Genomic DNA, 13,511 nt, shown 5'->3' with positions numbered 1-13,511 from the left:
TCATCAACCCAATGACTGGTAACAGTAAGGTAATCACAGTCATTACCACTTCTACCAATATCAGTTGTAATAGCAACACGATAATTTATATGAGTAAATAAATAGCGCAAATATTGTTCATATTCATGCTTATATTTATAAATATCGCTCTTTACGGTTGTGCGAGGAAAACCTTTATAAGTAAGATTATAAACTTTTCTAATATAATGCACAAAGTGAGGGTTAGAAGGAAAACTATAGGGTAAGCATATAACAGTAACCATTTTTGTCAATTCTTCCCGATCTTTTTTTGGATCATAATATAAAATACCACCGGTAACAGTGTTAATTTCCGATTGAAATTAATTTGACCCGGTACTAAGGTCAGCCTGACCAGGTGCACTTGTCCCCTCGGCCTAAGCTTTCATATGAAAATATATAACTTTATCTTGAGGATGTAGCAATATGTGTCTAGTCAAACTTCTCATCCCCCGACTTCCAACATATTTAAAAACTAACTCTTTGCCACAAGTTTTACACTTAGCCCTATTTTTTTCTCTTAATTGAGTAAAAAAAGGGCCAAACAAGAGATGTTTCTACCCGTTTAGAAGGTTGTCTAGAAAAATTAGGGGTAGTAATAGGAGGGTCAGACGGGGCATCATTTGGATTATTATTAGTTGGGTTAACTTCAGGAGCAGGACTAGTGGGTGTATCGTCATCCGGTTGCGTTTCATCAAAATCTATTTCTTCATCATCATTTTCATCAATAGTTGGATTACCATAAAGAGCATTCATATATTCATGGTTTAATTGTTCATCGGGTGCAATATTATGGCAAAATTGACTATCGGTAAATTGTAATAAACTATTATCGCTATCAAGAATAGGAGGTGTAGGACGGGTAACAGGTTTGGGTCGGGGAGCCGGGGGAAGTGGAGGAAGAACAGATTGGCTACTAGATTCACCACTCTTGGATTTTTTCTTATTTTTACTAAATATTTTTTTTAAGGAATAAACCATCTTAATTAATCAAGCAAAGTAAATAAAACAAACAAAACTATAATATTAAAACTTAAGAGTTGGAACGAGTTTACCGAATTAACGAACAACTTGTTGAAAATTAATTATCGTTGAAGACTTAAAGACTTCAATTCACTAACTTCACAATTTTGCACAAAATGTAACAATTAAGTAAGCAATTATAGAATAATATTAGAGAGAGATTGAGAGAGATTGATGATTTTGTGAGAAAAATAAAAGAATGAGGGGGTATTTATAGTTGAAAATAAGAAAAAAGTGTAATTATAAAAAGTTTGGGGTTAAAACAAAGTTTGAGGGGTTAAATGGCTATTTTGACAGACCAAACGGCTAGTTTTTAAATGGCCAAACGGTCAATTTTTTTTTTAAATTATCCGTTGAGCCCGGATAGGCCCGTTTAGGACCGCTTGAACCGGCCCACTTCTCACCCGGTCCCGGTCCCAAACGGTCCCGGTCTCGCGGGCCTCCCCTATAGGACCAACCCACAACCCAACCCGCCTCCCTACGGTCCCGGTCCTATCCGATTAGGACCGTTTAGGTCCACCGTCCATTTGAACTTGCGGTCCTGGGCCGGTCCCGGTTCTAACCGGCCCACATGCCACTCTTACTGTAAAGGAATAATAAATGTTTGTAAAATCTTAATCAAAGTTTTCGGATTTGGAATCTGATAATGATTCCTTGATTAGAGATCTCATATTTGAACTCTAAATATGTAGGGAGCTCTAGTCGGATTTAAACCATGAGAATGGATACAAGATGCAAGAGGCAAAAAAAGAAAAAAATGCTCTTTTCTTTCTTGTTTTTTTCCTTAATACATAGTTATATACCTTCAAAGGACTAATAAGAAAAAATTCATCACACTCTACCTATAAGCTCAGGTCCTACAAGATTTTACATTGTTATTCCCTCCGGTCCACTTTAAATAATTTTTTGACTTCTCTTTTTTTGTCCACAATATTTGGAACTAATTTGTTATATATTTTCAATGAATAAATTAATGCTAATATAGTCAATTTTATTGTTAATTAACGCTAAAAGATTAATTTCTTAATATATATTAAAAGAGCTAAAAATTACTTAAAGTAGACCGGAGTATATGACAACCACAACTAGTTATATGTTCAATTTTTACTCCAACAAGCCCCAATAAAGAAAAAAACATTTAATGTTTCAACTTCAACGCTACTTCAAACTAATGACATTAATAAGCCCGTATGGACATAAAAAAAAAATTATTTTTTTCGAAAATTTTTCACTTTTTCCGAAATCGGTGTTTGTTTATAAAATTTCAATTTTCACTTTCGAAATTTTCGAATTTGAAAAACTTCAAAAGTCTGTTTTTCAAAATTTTCACTCAAATCAGTCACAAAATTTCAAAAATAACCCAAAATTATATTCATATCCATACACAACTTTAATTTTCAAATACCATTTTCACTTTAAAAAAATTCACTTTTTTTTTCGGAATTTTACAATTCTTATGTCCAAACGCTTTAGTTATACTTGAACCAAAACAATGATGTACCCTTTAATGTAAAATACGAACATGTTTATCGTTAACACATATCAACCCTCATCTTTTACTAGTTGAACAAGTGAAATAGCGTTGTTGACGAAATAAGGGTAAATAAAGAAGGAATAATATAGCAGTAACTAGAATAATATAGCAGTAACTACTAACTAAGCAACAGAACCAACCCTTTCATATTTTGTTATTAATAAGAATAACATTGTTTTGTTTGTAACACAATTGCCAAATCATAGGCAATGAAATCAGCCTTGCTGTATGAAAATACAACTTCAACTGGAATAAAAGAAAAATAACAAGACCAGACTACCCTAACTAAAGACACAGACGAAGCGAAAGGGCTGTTTCATAAATCAATCCTTTTCTATCCCAAATTGTGCAACCAGAAACAAGCAATTCATACTAAAAAGCTTCAAGGTTTCCAGATGATGGTGGTGTCCGCGATCATGGCAGTAACGACGTATGGATCCATATTTGAAGCTGGCCTTCTGTCCTCAAAGTATCCCTTGCCCGCCTTCTCTGTGTCCCGTCCTACACGGACAGATGCACCGCGGTTTGCAACCCCCTGCACATGTCAAATGAAGTTGTGTTATAACACGATAAGATGTTATGAGTTTCATTTTATATAACAGTGTTTAATTGGACTTGGAGGGGGCAGCCAGATACACTAAGCTTTCGGACCACAAGGGTCCATTGTACGCAGCCTTAATGCAAGAGGCTGTTTTTACGGCTCGAACCCGTGACCTCCTGGTCACATGGAAGACTTTACCAGTTACGCCAAAACTCCCCTTCTTAATTGGACTTGGAGATTAAAAAAAATTTCTTAGCAACAAAGACCTATTCGAAATGTTTAAACAGCAGAGAAAGTCCAAAGTCGATCTCAACTTCCTAACCATATTTATAGTTGAACCTCCACTACCAAAGAAAAAAATAGTCAAATAAAGAAATGATGATGAGAAAGATAAAACTGTTTATATACCCATTTGAAGGTGTCGATGTTGGCTGTTTCGTGCTTTCCAGTGAGACGACGCTCATTGCCTTCGCCATATGCAGCAATGTGCTCTTTGTGCTTCAGGCCAAGCTTCTCAATAGCCTTCAAAATGACTTCGTAGCCTCCATCTTCCCTCATCAACTTGGTGCTGGAAACAAATTCGAAAGTTTTAACTCATAGGAACAGATATAAAGATAAAAGTCGATTGAATTAAATGTTATGCCTCTACCTGTAGTTTGTGTGAGCACCTGCACCGTTCCAATCGCCCTGACAATAAAGGAAATTTACATCATTAATACACACCTTATTCCAAACGATATCAGTTCATAGAAACATAACTAATCCAGTAGGCAGAGACCAGATTGTATCCATATTTCGACAATCAAATAAAAGAACTTGTAAGATACATAATAGAAAGCTCACCGGAATAGGCTTGGGGTCAAATGACACAACCACTCCAGCAATCTCCGTAATCCTCTGTTAAACCACCAAGTCAATAAGTAATTTGCATTCAAGCTCAACAAAATAGCAAGAGAATTGGATTAAAACGGACCAAATGGTCGATAAATTCATCAGTTAAAAGCTGACAATACCTCAAGAATGTAACGAGCTACCCACACTTCATCACCGGCTGAGATTCCAACAGAAGGTCCGACTTGGAATTCCCACTGCATAAGATTAGACAAGAACACATTAAATATTATTTAATCATTCAATTGTGGCTAGATGAGCAAACAAGAACGCCTCTATACCTGTCCGGGCATGACTTCTCCATTGATACCGCTGATGTTAATTCCAGCATAAAGACAAGCCTTGTAATGGGAGTCCACAATATCACGTCCAAAGGCCTTATCAGCTCCGGTTCCACAGTAGTATGGTCCCTAGAAGCAACAATAAATACAGTTAGATAGACAGCTAAGTTAGCTAACTCCGCATTAGTACTGTCCCTAGATGAAACGGTAAATGGTTAAGTAAATGCAACACTCACCCAAAAAAAAAAAAGTATTTGGACCACAGACATTGGACCAATCCACAAGAGAAAAATAAATTCTCTAGATTAAGTCAAATGAAGTTGGTTTGTAGTCATAGAAGTTTAACGAATCTTTGCAATTCAACCAAAGTTATCGGAAACTGATGCAAGGTAACTTATTTTCATTTCATTAAATCAGGCTTCTCAAATTTTTTCTATTCTCTTTTTCCAAACATAACAGCAGAGATACAAACTTCTTTTGAAAAGAGGGAAGGAAGCCACTCCAAGAAGAAAAATAGGCCTAACGTTAAGGAAACTATTATGTTGCAATAATTTTTCCACTTTTAGTTTCTTCTGTTATGCCAGTAGTCTAAGATAATGATCTATGACAAAGATACAGATAAGCCAAAATACAAAAGAACAATGTCTAAAAAACACAAGAAAGAGAAGAAAATTGCAGCAAAATGAAGAGTATTAATAATCTACCTGGGGTCCAGGGAAGCCTCCAATAGGCCAGCCAAGAGGCCAGTTAATATCCCTTTGCAACAAGGTGTATTCTTGCTCAATACCATACCTAATTAATACACAATTGTTTCCAAACAATCAGGAAATCTTCAAAACGATATCGATACAAAGAAAAAATCAGTAATTTAAAAGCTAAATAGAATATGTCAATACCAGGGTTCCTCGGCAACAACATCAGGGTTGCTGAAGATCTTGGCAGCAGCATGCCTCTTGTTTGTCGGGATAGGCTCACCAGCAGGAGTATAGGCATCACACATGACCTTCAGTACAAAAAAAATTAAAATGAAACAAACTAACGATTCACAAAAAGGATTTATAGCTAATATATATGGATAGTGTAATCAGTATATTGAAGGGGAGCATTGGTGTAGCTGGTAAGGAGGTCACGAGTTCAAGCCGTGGAAACAATCTCTAACAGAATTCAGGGTAAGACAGCATACAATAGACACTTGTGGTCCGGCTCTTTCCCGAAAGACCCGCGCATAGCATGAGCTTAGTGCACCGAGCTGCCCTTATAGTGTAATCAGTGTATTATGCACTTCATGTTATTTCTTAGATTACTAGTCTTGTTTTTTATGGACATTTACTTATAATTGTTAACATTTAGGTGACCATAAAAATTCGTTTACGCTATCAGCGTATAGAAAAGTTAACTCTTTTCAAATTTCCAATAAAAGTCAAATATAAAAATTTGAATACAGGAATTAATGATATGAAATAAATGTATCTGCAACCAACCAAGATATTGTTGCCTCTTCTGAATGGATCCTTAAAGATAGCTTGTGGGCTGTATCAAAATATCAATTAAATGACAGTCAGAAAAAATTCACTTTACAAAAGTATTAAAAATTTAGCAGATTTTGCACATTAAAAAAAGGTTACTTACTATAAGATCACTTCACTATCTTCTCCAGGAGCTTGCCCTGTGCTAGATCCATCATAATTCCATTTGGGCAGTTTTGCAGGATCAGTAACAGGACCAGAAAGAGTCTGTAAATCAAGAAATTAAAATAAATAAAAAACGTATAAGCAAAATTCACTATTCCAAAATTCAGGAAAAAAATCATATATATATATATATATATATATATATATATATATATATATATATATATATATCATTAAATTAAATCAATAAAATAATTTATACCCTGGCCTTGCTCCTTAAGTCCATGCCTGATCCACCGATCCTGATAACAAACAAAGGATACATACAAAAAATTATATTAATATTAACATCAAAAATACAATTTTTTAACAAAAGGAAAAGTGATAAAACCGACTATAAAAATCAGATCTTTCTCCAAAAAAATTTATCATTCATCTAGAAGAAAGAAAAACTTTAAAATTTCTCCATTATCTTTTAGAAAAAATTCAACCTTGAAAATTGTGCATATTCCAATGGCTTTGGAAATTCAAACATGAAAAAAGTTATTCTTTTTTATGCAGAAAATGTCATTTTTTATGTAAGTAAGTTCTCATTAAATAGGAAAACAACAAAAGAAACAAAAAAAACAAAAGGGAAAAAATGAATCTAATGAAATTGACAGATTGATCAACATAAACACTCTTAACCTTTCACTAAAGAAAAAAAAAATCTTTACACAAATAGCCGACAGGATTTAGTGTTTACTTTTTCTAACCGATATACATTGATTAGACACTAATTATTTATGGATTATATATATTTTATACATCCGCAAGCTATTTTTAGTTGAAGAATTAACCCAAATAGCCGCAAGCAATATATAATTTATGTATACCGGCTAGAAAAAATAAAAAACGAATCCGGCAAGCTATTGTAACAATTCCTTTTTAGTTTAAGGGATTGGATGGACAACTATTTAAATTAATTGTTCAAATAAAAACTACACTCAATAGTCAATACTACTCACTAAATCACAACAAGACATCATAAAAAATCAAAATCCAGAAAAAGAAACATAAAAACTAAAACACAAGACACCCTCTATTAATAAACACAGGAATCAATCTTAAATAGCTTCAAGAATCATAAGATCCATAAAACATGCAAAAAAAACTCTTAAAAAGCAGAAAAAATAAATCTTTTTCATGTATGGTTTAAAAACAGAGCAACCCCATTGTTAATGCAAATACAAAAAAGAAGAAGAAGAACTAACCATATGTATTCAGCGATGATTTTCTCGGTAGAATCAGAGAGATTGAGGTTGATAAGATCTGAAAGCATAGACATAATGAAAATAGAAGTCTAACAATTCTCTGATATATTAAAGAGATAGAAGATAATTTTGTTGTAGAGGCAGAATAGTTTGCTCTGTTTATATAGGCGATTTTCAGGGTTGGTTGTATTAAAATATTAGGAGTACCTAATTATTCCCTATTTTTTCTATTTTAATAAATATGATTTAAAAGGAAAAAAATTAAAATTAGTAATATAGTACTCCATATCATAAGCGGAACCCGAATTTAAAGCTAATAAGTTCGGGATTCTATTTCTTCTTCTAAGTTACTAAGTTCTAAATTAATAATTTGTATATATTCAATAAATTTTTAAAGACAAATACAGAATTTGGACCAAAACTACTGGGTTCGATCCAACCCACATTCGAAACTCTAGTTCCTGCTCCATATTTAATTATGAATTTAAGTAATTAATTCTATTAATTAAGAATTTTTACACCATCATATCACTTATCTTTAATTAATTATTTGTTATAACATGTAAATTTATTTGATTTTTGAAATCGAGATTTTACCTTTAAGAAGGTTATTTATTATAAATTATTTTTAGGTGATATAATAATATAAAAATGTTATTTGCGTGAATTGTGTATATTATTTAAATTCTTTAATTATTGTAGACAGCTGACATTGAAAAAATAAATAAATAGGACAAGTGGGTTGTTCCGAAGAGTAGGTAACTGATGAATACGAAAAACAGAATCCAATTTCAGGATTCTATTGCCCTTTTACCGGCTAATTGAAGTGCCGGTATTATTTTCTTTTTTATTTTGTGTTAACTCTGTGTTTATTTGACCAAATTGAGATCTTACAATTGTTTTGTGATTAGGTGAAGGTTGAGATAGTCTTTTTACCACAAGGTAGCGGTACTTGTCTTTTTATGTCCCTCCTTTAAGTCATTTTTTTAACTTTTTTTTTTTTAACGATTCATAATATTTGATTTTTTCAGATATAAAAAATAAATTAATTTTTTTTAAAAAATTGCTCTTAAAATAAAGAGTCTAGAAGTATTTTATTATATTTTTAATGTGCAAAAATTAGGTTAATGTGATCAATTTTATTTTTAATTCATGTTAAAAAATAATTTTCTTAATATGTGTGAAAAGAACAAAAAAAAATAACTTAAAGTGAATCGGAATGAGTACGGTAAAAGAATGACGGAATTTGAAGTATGATTACATAAAATTCATAAGAACGCGAAAAAGGAAGATAGATTCGTAATTCAGGTTTAATCAGAGGTCTTGATTGTCCATGTATTTAATATTTAGTTTGAATTCTCATATTAAAACTTTTGAATTTTTAAAAATAAAAATTATATATCAAAGTCTGTGCGTCTTAAGTACTAAATATAAACGTTTTAAGAGCTAAAGAATTGTGGTAAGGTAAAAATCAAACATAAAAATATTGAATTCCTTGTGTTTTCCACTTTAATAAGCATTTGTCAAATCTGAATTAAACAAAATCTGGAAAGAGATTCATGTAATAGCTAGTTAAAATTTTTTTGAACCGATATCTTTCGAAAACAGTCTCTCTATCGTTATAAGGTAGATATAAGGTATATGTACACTTCACCCTACCAAGACCCTACTTGAAAGATTTTACTTGATTTGTTGTTGGGTAGATGATTGAAAATTTACATAAGAATTACCTCAAATCGCATTATTTTATAATTAATTATTTAAAATGTTTGTAATTCTAATTAAAAATAATTTATTTGCCAAATCATAGTAGCTTCTTTCTTTAACAAAAAGGAGGGAGTAGTACAAGTACTTTGTAAACTTTTTTCGTGGGAAATTTCAAAGTGGGAAAAATAAAGATAAAGGCAAAAAGGATACTTTAAAGTTTAAATAAGGAAAAGTATAGCTTTAATTTTATTTAACCACGTAAATACTCCTCACTTTGAGGACAATAAAGAGTTTTGACTCAGTAATTTGTCGAATAATGAGTTAAACAATGGATCACTACTACACACCAACCTAGTTTAGCACTCCAATAAACCATGAAAAGTAGAAGAATGTGCATGAAAAAAGTTAAAGAAATGCATTACTAAACGAACACCAAACAATGTGGAATACCACTTTATTAGCTGTTTTTTTGTTGTTTTTATATACACCATAAAAAGCACATGGCAATATTTCTTAAAAGTAAATTTTACGAAAAGGTAACTTGATTAGACCACTTTTCTAACATGGATTGTATTTAATAATCATAGCGTTCCAATTAATTTTCGCGCTAGTTAAATTATTTACTATCTCCACAAGTATAAACAATAACAATAATAGCAAGCCAGGTTTTATAAGTAGGTTTGGAGATGATAATGTATACATAAACCTTACATCTACCTAGCGAAGGTAGAGAACTTGTTTCTAATATCTCCCACGAGTATAGACATCAGAAACTTTTTATCAATATTTGAACAGATAAAGGGGATCCTTAGAACAATGGTAAAATTATTTTCGTGTGACCTATAGGTTACGGATTTGAGTTATGGACAACCACTAATGATTGCAATAGGATAAGTTATTTGCATCACACCCTTGGTGTGTGGTCTATAATCGATCTCTACGTGAATACGAAATGTCTCGTGCGTTGGACTATCCTTTAAGACTTAGAACAAAAAAAATCACCAGATATTTGTGTGACATACATAATAATCATATATTGCAACTTGATTAGACTATTTTTATTTACTTATTTGTATGTTTAATTTACTTAGAATTTTGCAGTCTTTTAAGAAAATAGATTAAATCTTTAGCATTCTAAAAATGTAACTCAATACTATCAGAATGATAAGAGAATAATCTGAAATGCCCGACTGATTTTTTTTTAAAAAAAGTTACTCCTACTAGTTTGACGACAAATGCAGTCTGGTCATCAAAGTCATTTATGGTCAAGTAAAATCTTATCTTTATAATCTCAAATAGATTCCTTATATTAATAAGCCACGTTATTTGTTATATTAATTGAGATATTCTTTTTTCCTTAAAAGTCTACTAGTCAAAATTAATACTCCTAATTAATGCGCCCCATTTTCGGACTAACTTTTCATATTAATCCATCTTCTAAACATAGCATATTTAATCAAATAGCATAATATAGTTGTTTACTCGAAAAATCGGTAAACGTTGAATTTAGGTGTTGTTCTAAGAATACGTAAATTCCTTCTGATACAAAAATGACAATACCAGTATTTTGCTATAAAATGGGAATAATCAATAGGAAGGCTCAATGAGCAGCATGAACTCTTAATGTATCTTGGGGAGGATCAGTCTGTTGTAGTCTATGCCTCCCTTTTATAATAGAGGGTCACTACTTTATTTATAACAACATAATAAAATAATGCATATAGTGGAGGACCCATGATGGTTTGTCTCTTCCTTGATTCCTGCCAAGATTCTCTCCCTTGGTGCGGTTATGATGACTTTTGTCGGCGGGTTCGGTACTGGCTCGAGCTTGGTGTTAGGTCGAACCACTGGTGTTGGTCCGAGCCCGTTCTGCCTTGGGCATCGATATCCGGGGCCTGTGTCGGTCGGAGTTGCCTCGTAATTCGATTCAGGTACGGGCTCGATAATGATACCGAGTTTTGCCGTCGATCGGTCTTATAGCTCGAAAATCGACGCCCTAACTCTGGAATTTGTCCGAGCTTGATATGTGGATACCCTTCGATCGAGATATCATTATCTTGGTCAGTCTTTATGACCGAGAATCGGTTTTGACCGTACACAGATAGTCCCCTCGTTTCTCGAAAAGGATTTGGCGAGAAACGATAAGATTTCTCTATGGCTCGATCAAATTCATGTCGACGTTCCTATCGACCCCGACCATGACGTATGCCATAGCTGTCCCATCGGTTTGGTATTACCGAGGCTTTTAACGTGTGTCAGACGATGGTCGGCCACTGCTAATACCGAATCGTCATGCCTTAGCCTATAAATAATCTTTCCAAACAACTTTTACCACTTCTCTTCTTCCAAATTTTCTTATTTATCCTCTCTATTTCGCCGCTTCAGGGTCGCTTATACCAGATTTTTGGTGCTGTCCCTTTTTTCACCTTCCATCGCACTCTTTCCTTTCATATCAATGGCGAAAACTTCCAAAATCGTATCTTAGAAGGAGAAAGCTTCTTCCTTACAGTCGTTTGACGATAAGGCGCCGGCGGAGCCGTCCGTTTATGACTATGTTCCTGGCCCGTATATTTTGAAGACCGATTTTAGGGTGGAGAATCCTTCGTCCGTTCCGGGTCGATGTGAGCATGTATCGATGTATATGTGCTCTATAAAAGGAGGATCATCTCGAGGCCATCAGAAAAGATTGCAACTGGGGTCCCGAGGTTGTGTTGTAAATTCCATCCTCCGATGAGAGCGTCACTACTTATGTGGATGGGTTTTTTAGTGTTTATACTTATCCCTTCACATTGGGACCCGTCGACCCGGTAATTATCGATTTCTGCAAAAGATACCAGGTCACTCTTGGCCAGATTCATCACTTTTTATGGCGTATAGTGATCTTGTTGCGCTTCTTTTCTATCAAAGCCGGGGGGGTGAATTTTTCTCTGAACCACCTCATACGACTAAACCGGCCTCAAATTTTCTGAGGACTAATTAGACTTCATCGTCGAGCATCGAAGGCTTTGATGTCGAGCATCGATGAAGACAAGGATCGAGGTTGGATGGGTTGATATATTCGAGTGAGGACCCGTGATATTATTCCAAAGGAAAATATGTCGTTCCCTAAAGAATGGAATTTTGATCGTAAGTGATTCTTGTTTTAACTTTCATGTTTTTTTCCAGATTTTTCTGATGTCCTTTCCTGATGTTCAGCTGCCCCTTGGATGCCACAAGTCGTGCCTGACCTCGAGGACTGGGTTTTGAAATTAGCCTCGAGCTCCTCTTATGCCGAACGCGCTTGGCGTGATTTGGCAAAAGGCAAATGGGAGGCCAAGAGTCATGGTGAGGTTTGCTTCCTGTTTTCTTCGAAGTGTTCTGCGTGTTCTTTTTGTTACCGGTTTTCTTTATGAGGCTTAACCTGGGATGCCGCTCTGAGGCCTTCGAGCGGTGAAGAAGGAAACAAGTCCCTGGTTCTCAAACAGGGGAAATATAAGAAGCAAAGAGCTTCCTCTCGGTCAGAGGACCCGAAACCCAAAACTCGAAGGGTGAGGAAAAAGGCAATCGCCCTTTCGATGGATTCGGTCCAACGACTGAGAGAAGAAGGAGAAGAAGATAGCTCTTCGGCTTTAGTAATTCGATCTACGGAGGCCATCGAGGTTGCTAGAGCTCCCGAGCCGATGGCGACTGTGCCTGTCGGGGTTGGTGCCGAAGACCTGAGTCTCGACCGGAGTGCTCCGAGTGATTTGCTCGGGGCTATGACAATGGGTCATTCGCCTTCTCTTCCTTCTTTTTTCGAGGAGGCGTTAAAGGAAGCTCGAGAGTTGAAGACTCCCGAAATCGGCGCTGGCTCTGGTGCAGGGGATCCTTTTAGATATTGTTTTACCGAGGTCGATGACGGTTCCGATATCGGTGATGCTTCTCTTTTATTAGAGGAGGCTCAGCGTTTCATTACTCGGGTAATGATTCTTCCACACTTGATTTCTTTGTTCTTTTCTATACTTGACTCATGTTTCTTACTGTGCAGGCTATTAATAGGTTTCAAGTCGATCTTAGCCAGTGTGAGACCGAGCTCCGGAAGGTCTCAGGTGAGAGAGATGCCATGCGGCTTCTTTGCGGCCAAAAGGACGAGGCTATAAAGGATCTCCAAACGGATTTGGCTAAGGTCCGTGAAGAAGGGGTCGAGCTCGATAAGCAGGTGAGCCTCCTTCTGTTAAAGTATGGGTCTGCTTCAACTGTGGAAGTTAATCTTTCGTTGTCTCAGTTGCAGCAAAAGATCAAAAATATCGGGTTTCTTCGAGAAGAAGTCGATCAAATCCGTGCTGAATGCAATCGCTGGAAGGAGACCATCGACCGCCTCGCAGCGGAAAAGGAAACCATATTAACACAATGATCATCGGTCGACGTTCAACTTCGAAATGTTAAGCAAAAGGGGTTGGTTCAAGCTAAGAAGATCGATGAGCTTGAAACACGACTTGCTGAGGCTAACGCGGAGTATGAGTCGTCGAAAATCTTGGCGGATAAGTCAATTGCTATATATCGGACTGATGTCGAGGCTGCTCAGATGGAGGTCCGGGAAGCGGCGAAGAACGCCGATGCTCGAGCTCATTGGGTTGCCTAACTTGCCAAGTGTAGGTTTCGGAGGGAGACCCT

At 35.3% G+C, this 13,511-nt stretch overlaps 1 protein-coding gene across 2 annotated transcripts; it reads right to left on the bottom strand.

Annotated features, from left to right (window-relative positions):
* Positions 1 to 2,905: 2,905 nt before the first annotated feature.
* Positions 2,906 to 7,332, bottom strand: LOC104121330 (glutamine synthetase). 2 transcript variants are annotated; one of them, XM_009633297.3, is made up of 12 exons: positions 7,173 to 7,332; positions 6,182 to 6,221; positions 5,918 to 6,021; positions 5,770 to 5,818; positions 5,185 to 5,291; positions 4,993 to 5,080; positions 4,289 to 4,417; positions 4,130 to 4,204; positions 3,960 to 4,013; positions 3,766 to 3,803; positions 3,525 to 3,684; positions 2,906 to 3,110 (listed from the first exon to the last, which is right to left on the bottom strand). In XM_009633297.3, the coding sequence occupies exons 1-12, from the start codon at positions 7,244 to 7,246 to the stop codon at positions 2,958 to 2,960; spliced, it is 1,071 nt and encodes a 356-aa protein (XP_009631592.1). In that variant the 5' UTR covers positions 7,247 to 7,332; the 3' UTR covers positions 2,906 to 2,957. The 2 variants fall into 2 exon arrangements, with proteins under 2 accessions (XP_009631592.1, XP_009631593.1); XM_009633298.3 differs by lacking the exon at positions 3,525 to 3,684 and having other exon boundaries at positions 2,906 to 3,050; positions 7,173 to 7,331.
* Positions 7,333 to 13,511: the final 6,179 nt, after the last annotated feature.

This window comes from Nicotiana tomentosiformis, chromosome 5, assembly GCF_000390325.3.
Source record: "Nicotiana tomentosiformis chromosome 5, ASM39032v3, whole genome shotgun sequence".
Taxonomy (NCBI): Eukaryota; Viridiplantae; Streptophyta; class Magnoliopsida; order Solanales; family Solanaceae; genus Nicotiana; species Nicotiana tomentosiformis.
This window is presented reverse-complemented; position numbering and strand designations above follow the sequence as displayed.

Bases quoted from the DNA above. Each gene is read 5' to 3' on its own strand.
- LOC104121330 (XM_009633297.3), bottom strand. From the start codon at position 7,246: ATGTCTATGCTTTCAGATCTTATCAACCTCAATCTCTCTGATTCTACC. The intron at 6,222-7,172 runs GTTAGTTCTTCT...GTTTGTTATCAG, and splicing joins ATCATCGCTGAATACATATG to GATCGGTGGATCAGGCATGG. The intron at 6,022-6,181 runs GTATAAATTATT...CTTGATTTACAG, and splicing joins ACTTAAGGAGCAAGGCCAGG to ACTCTTTCTGGTCCTGTTAC.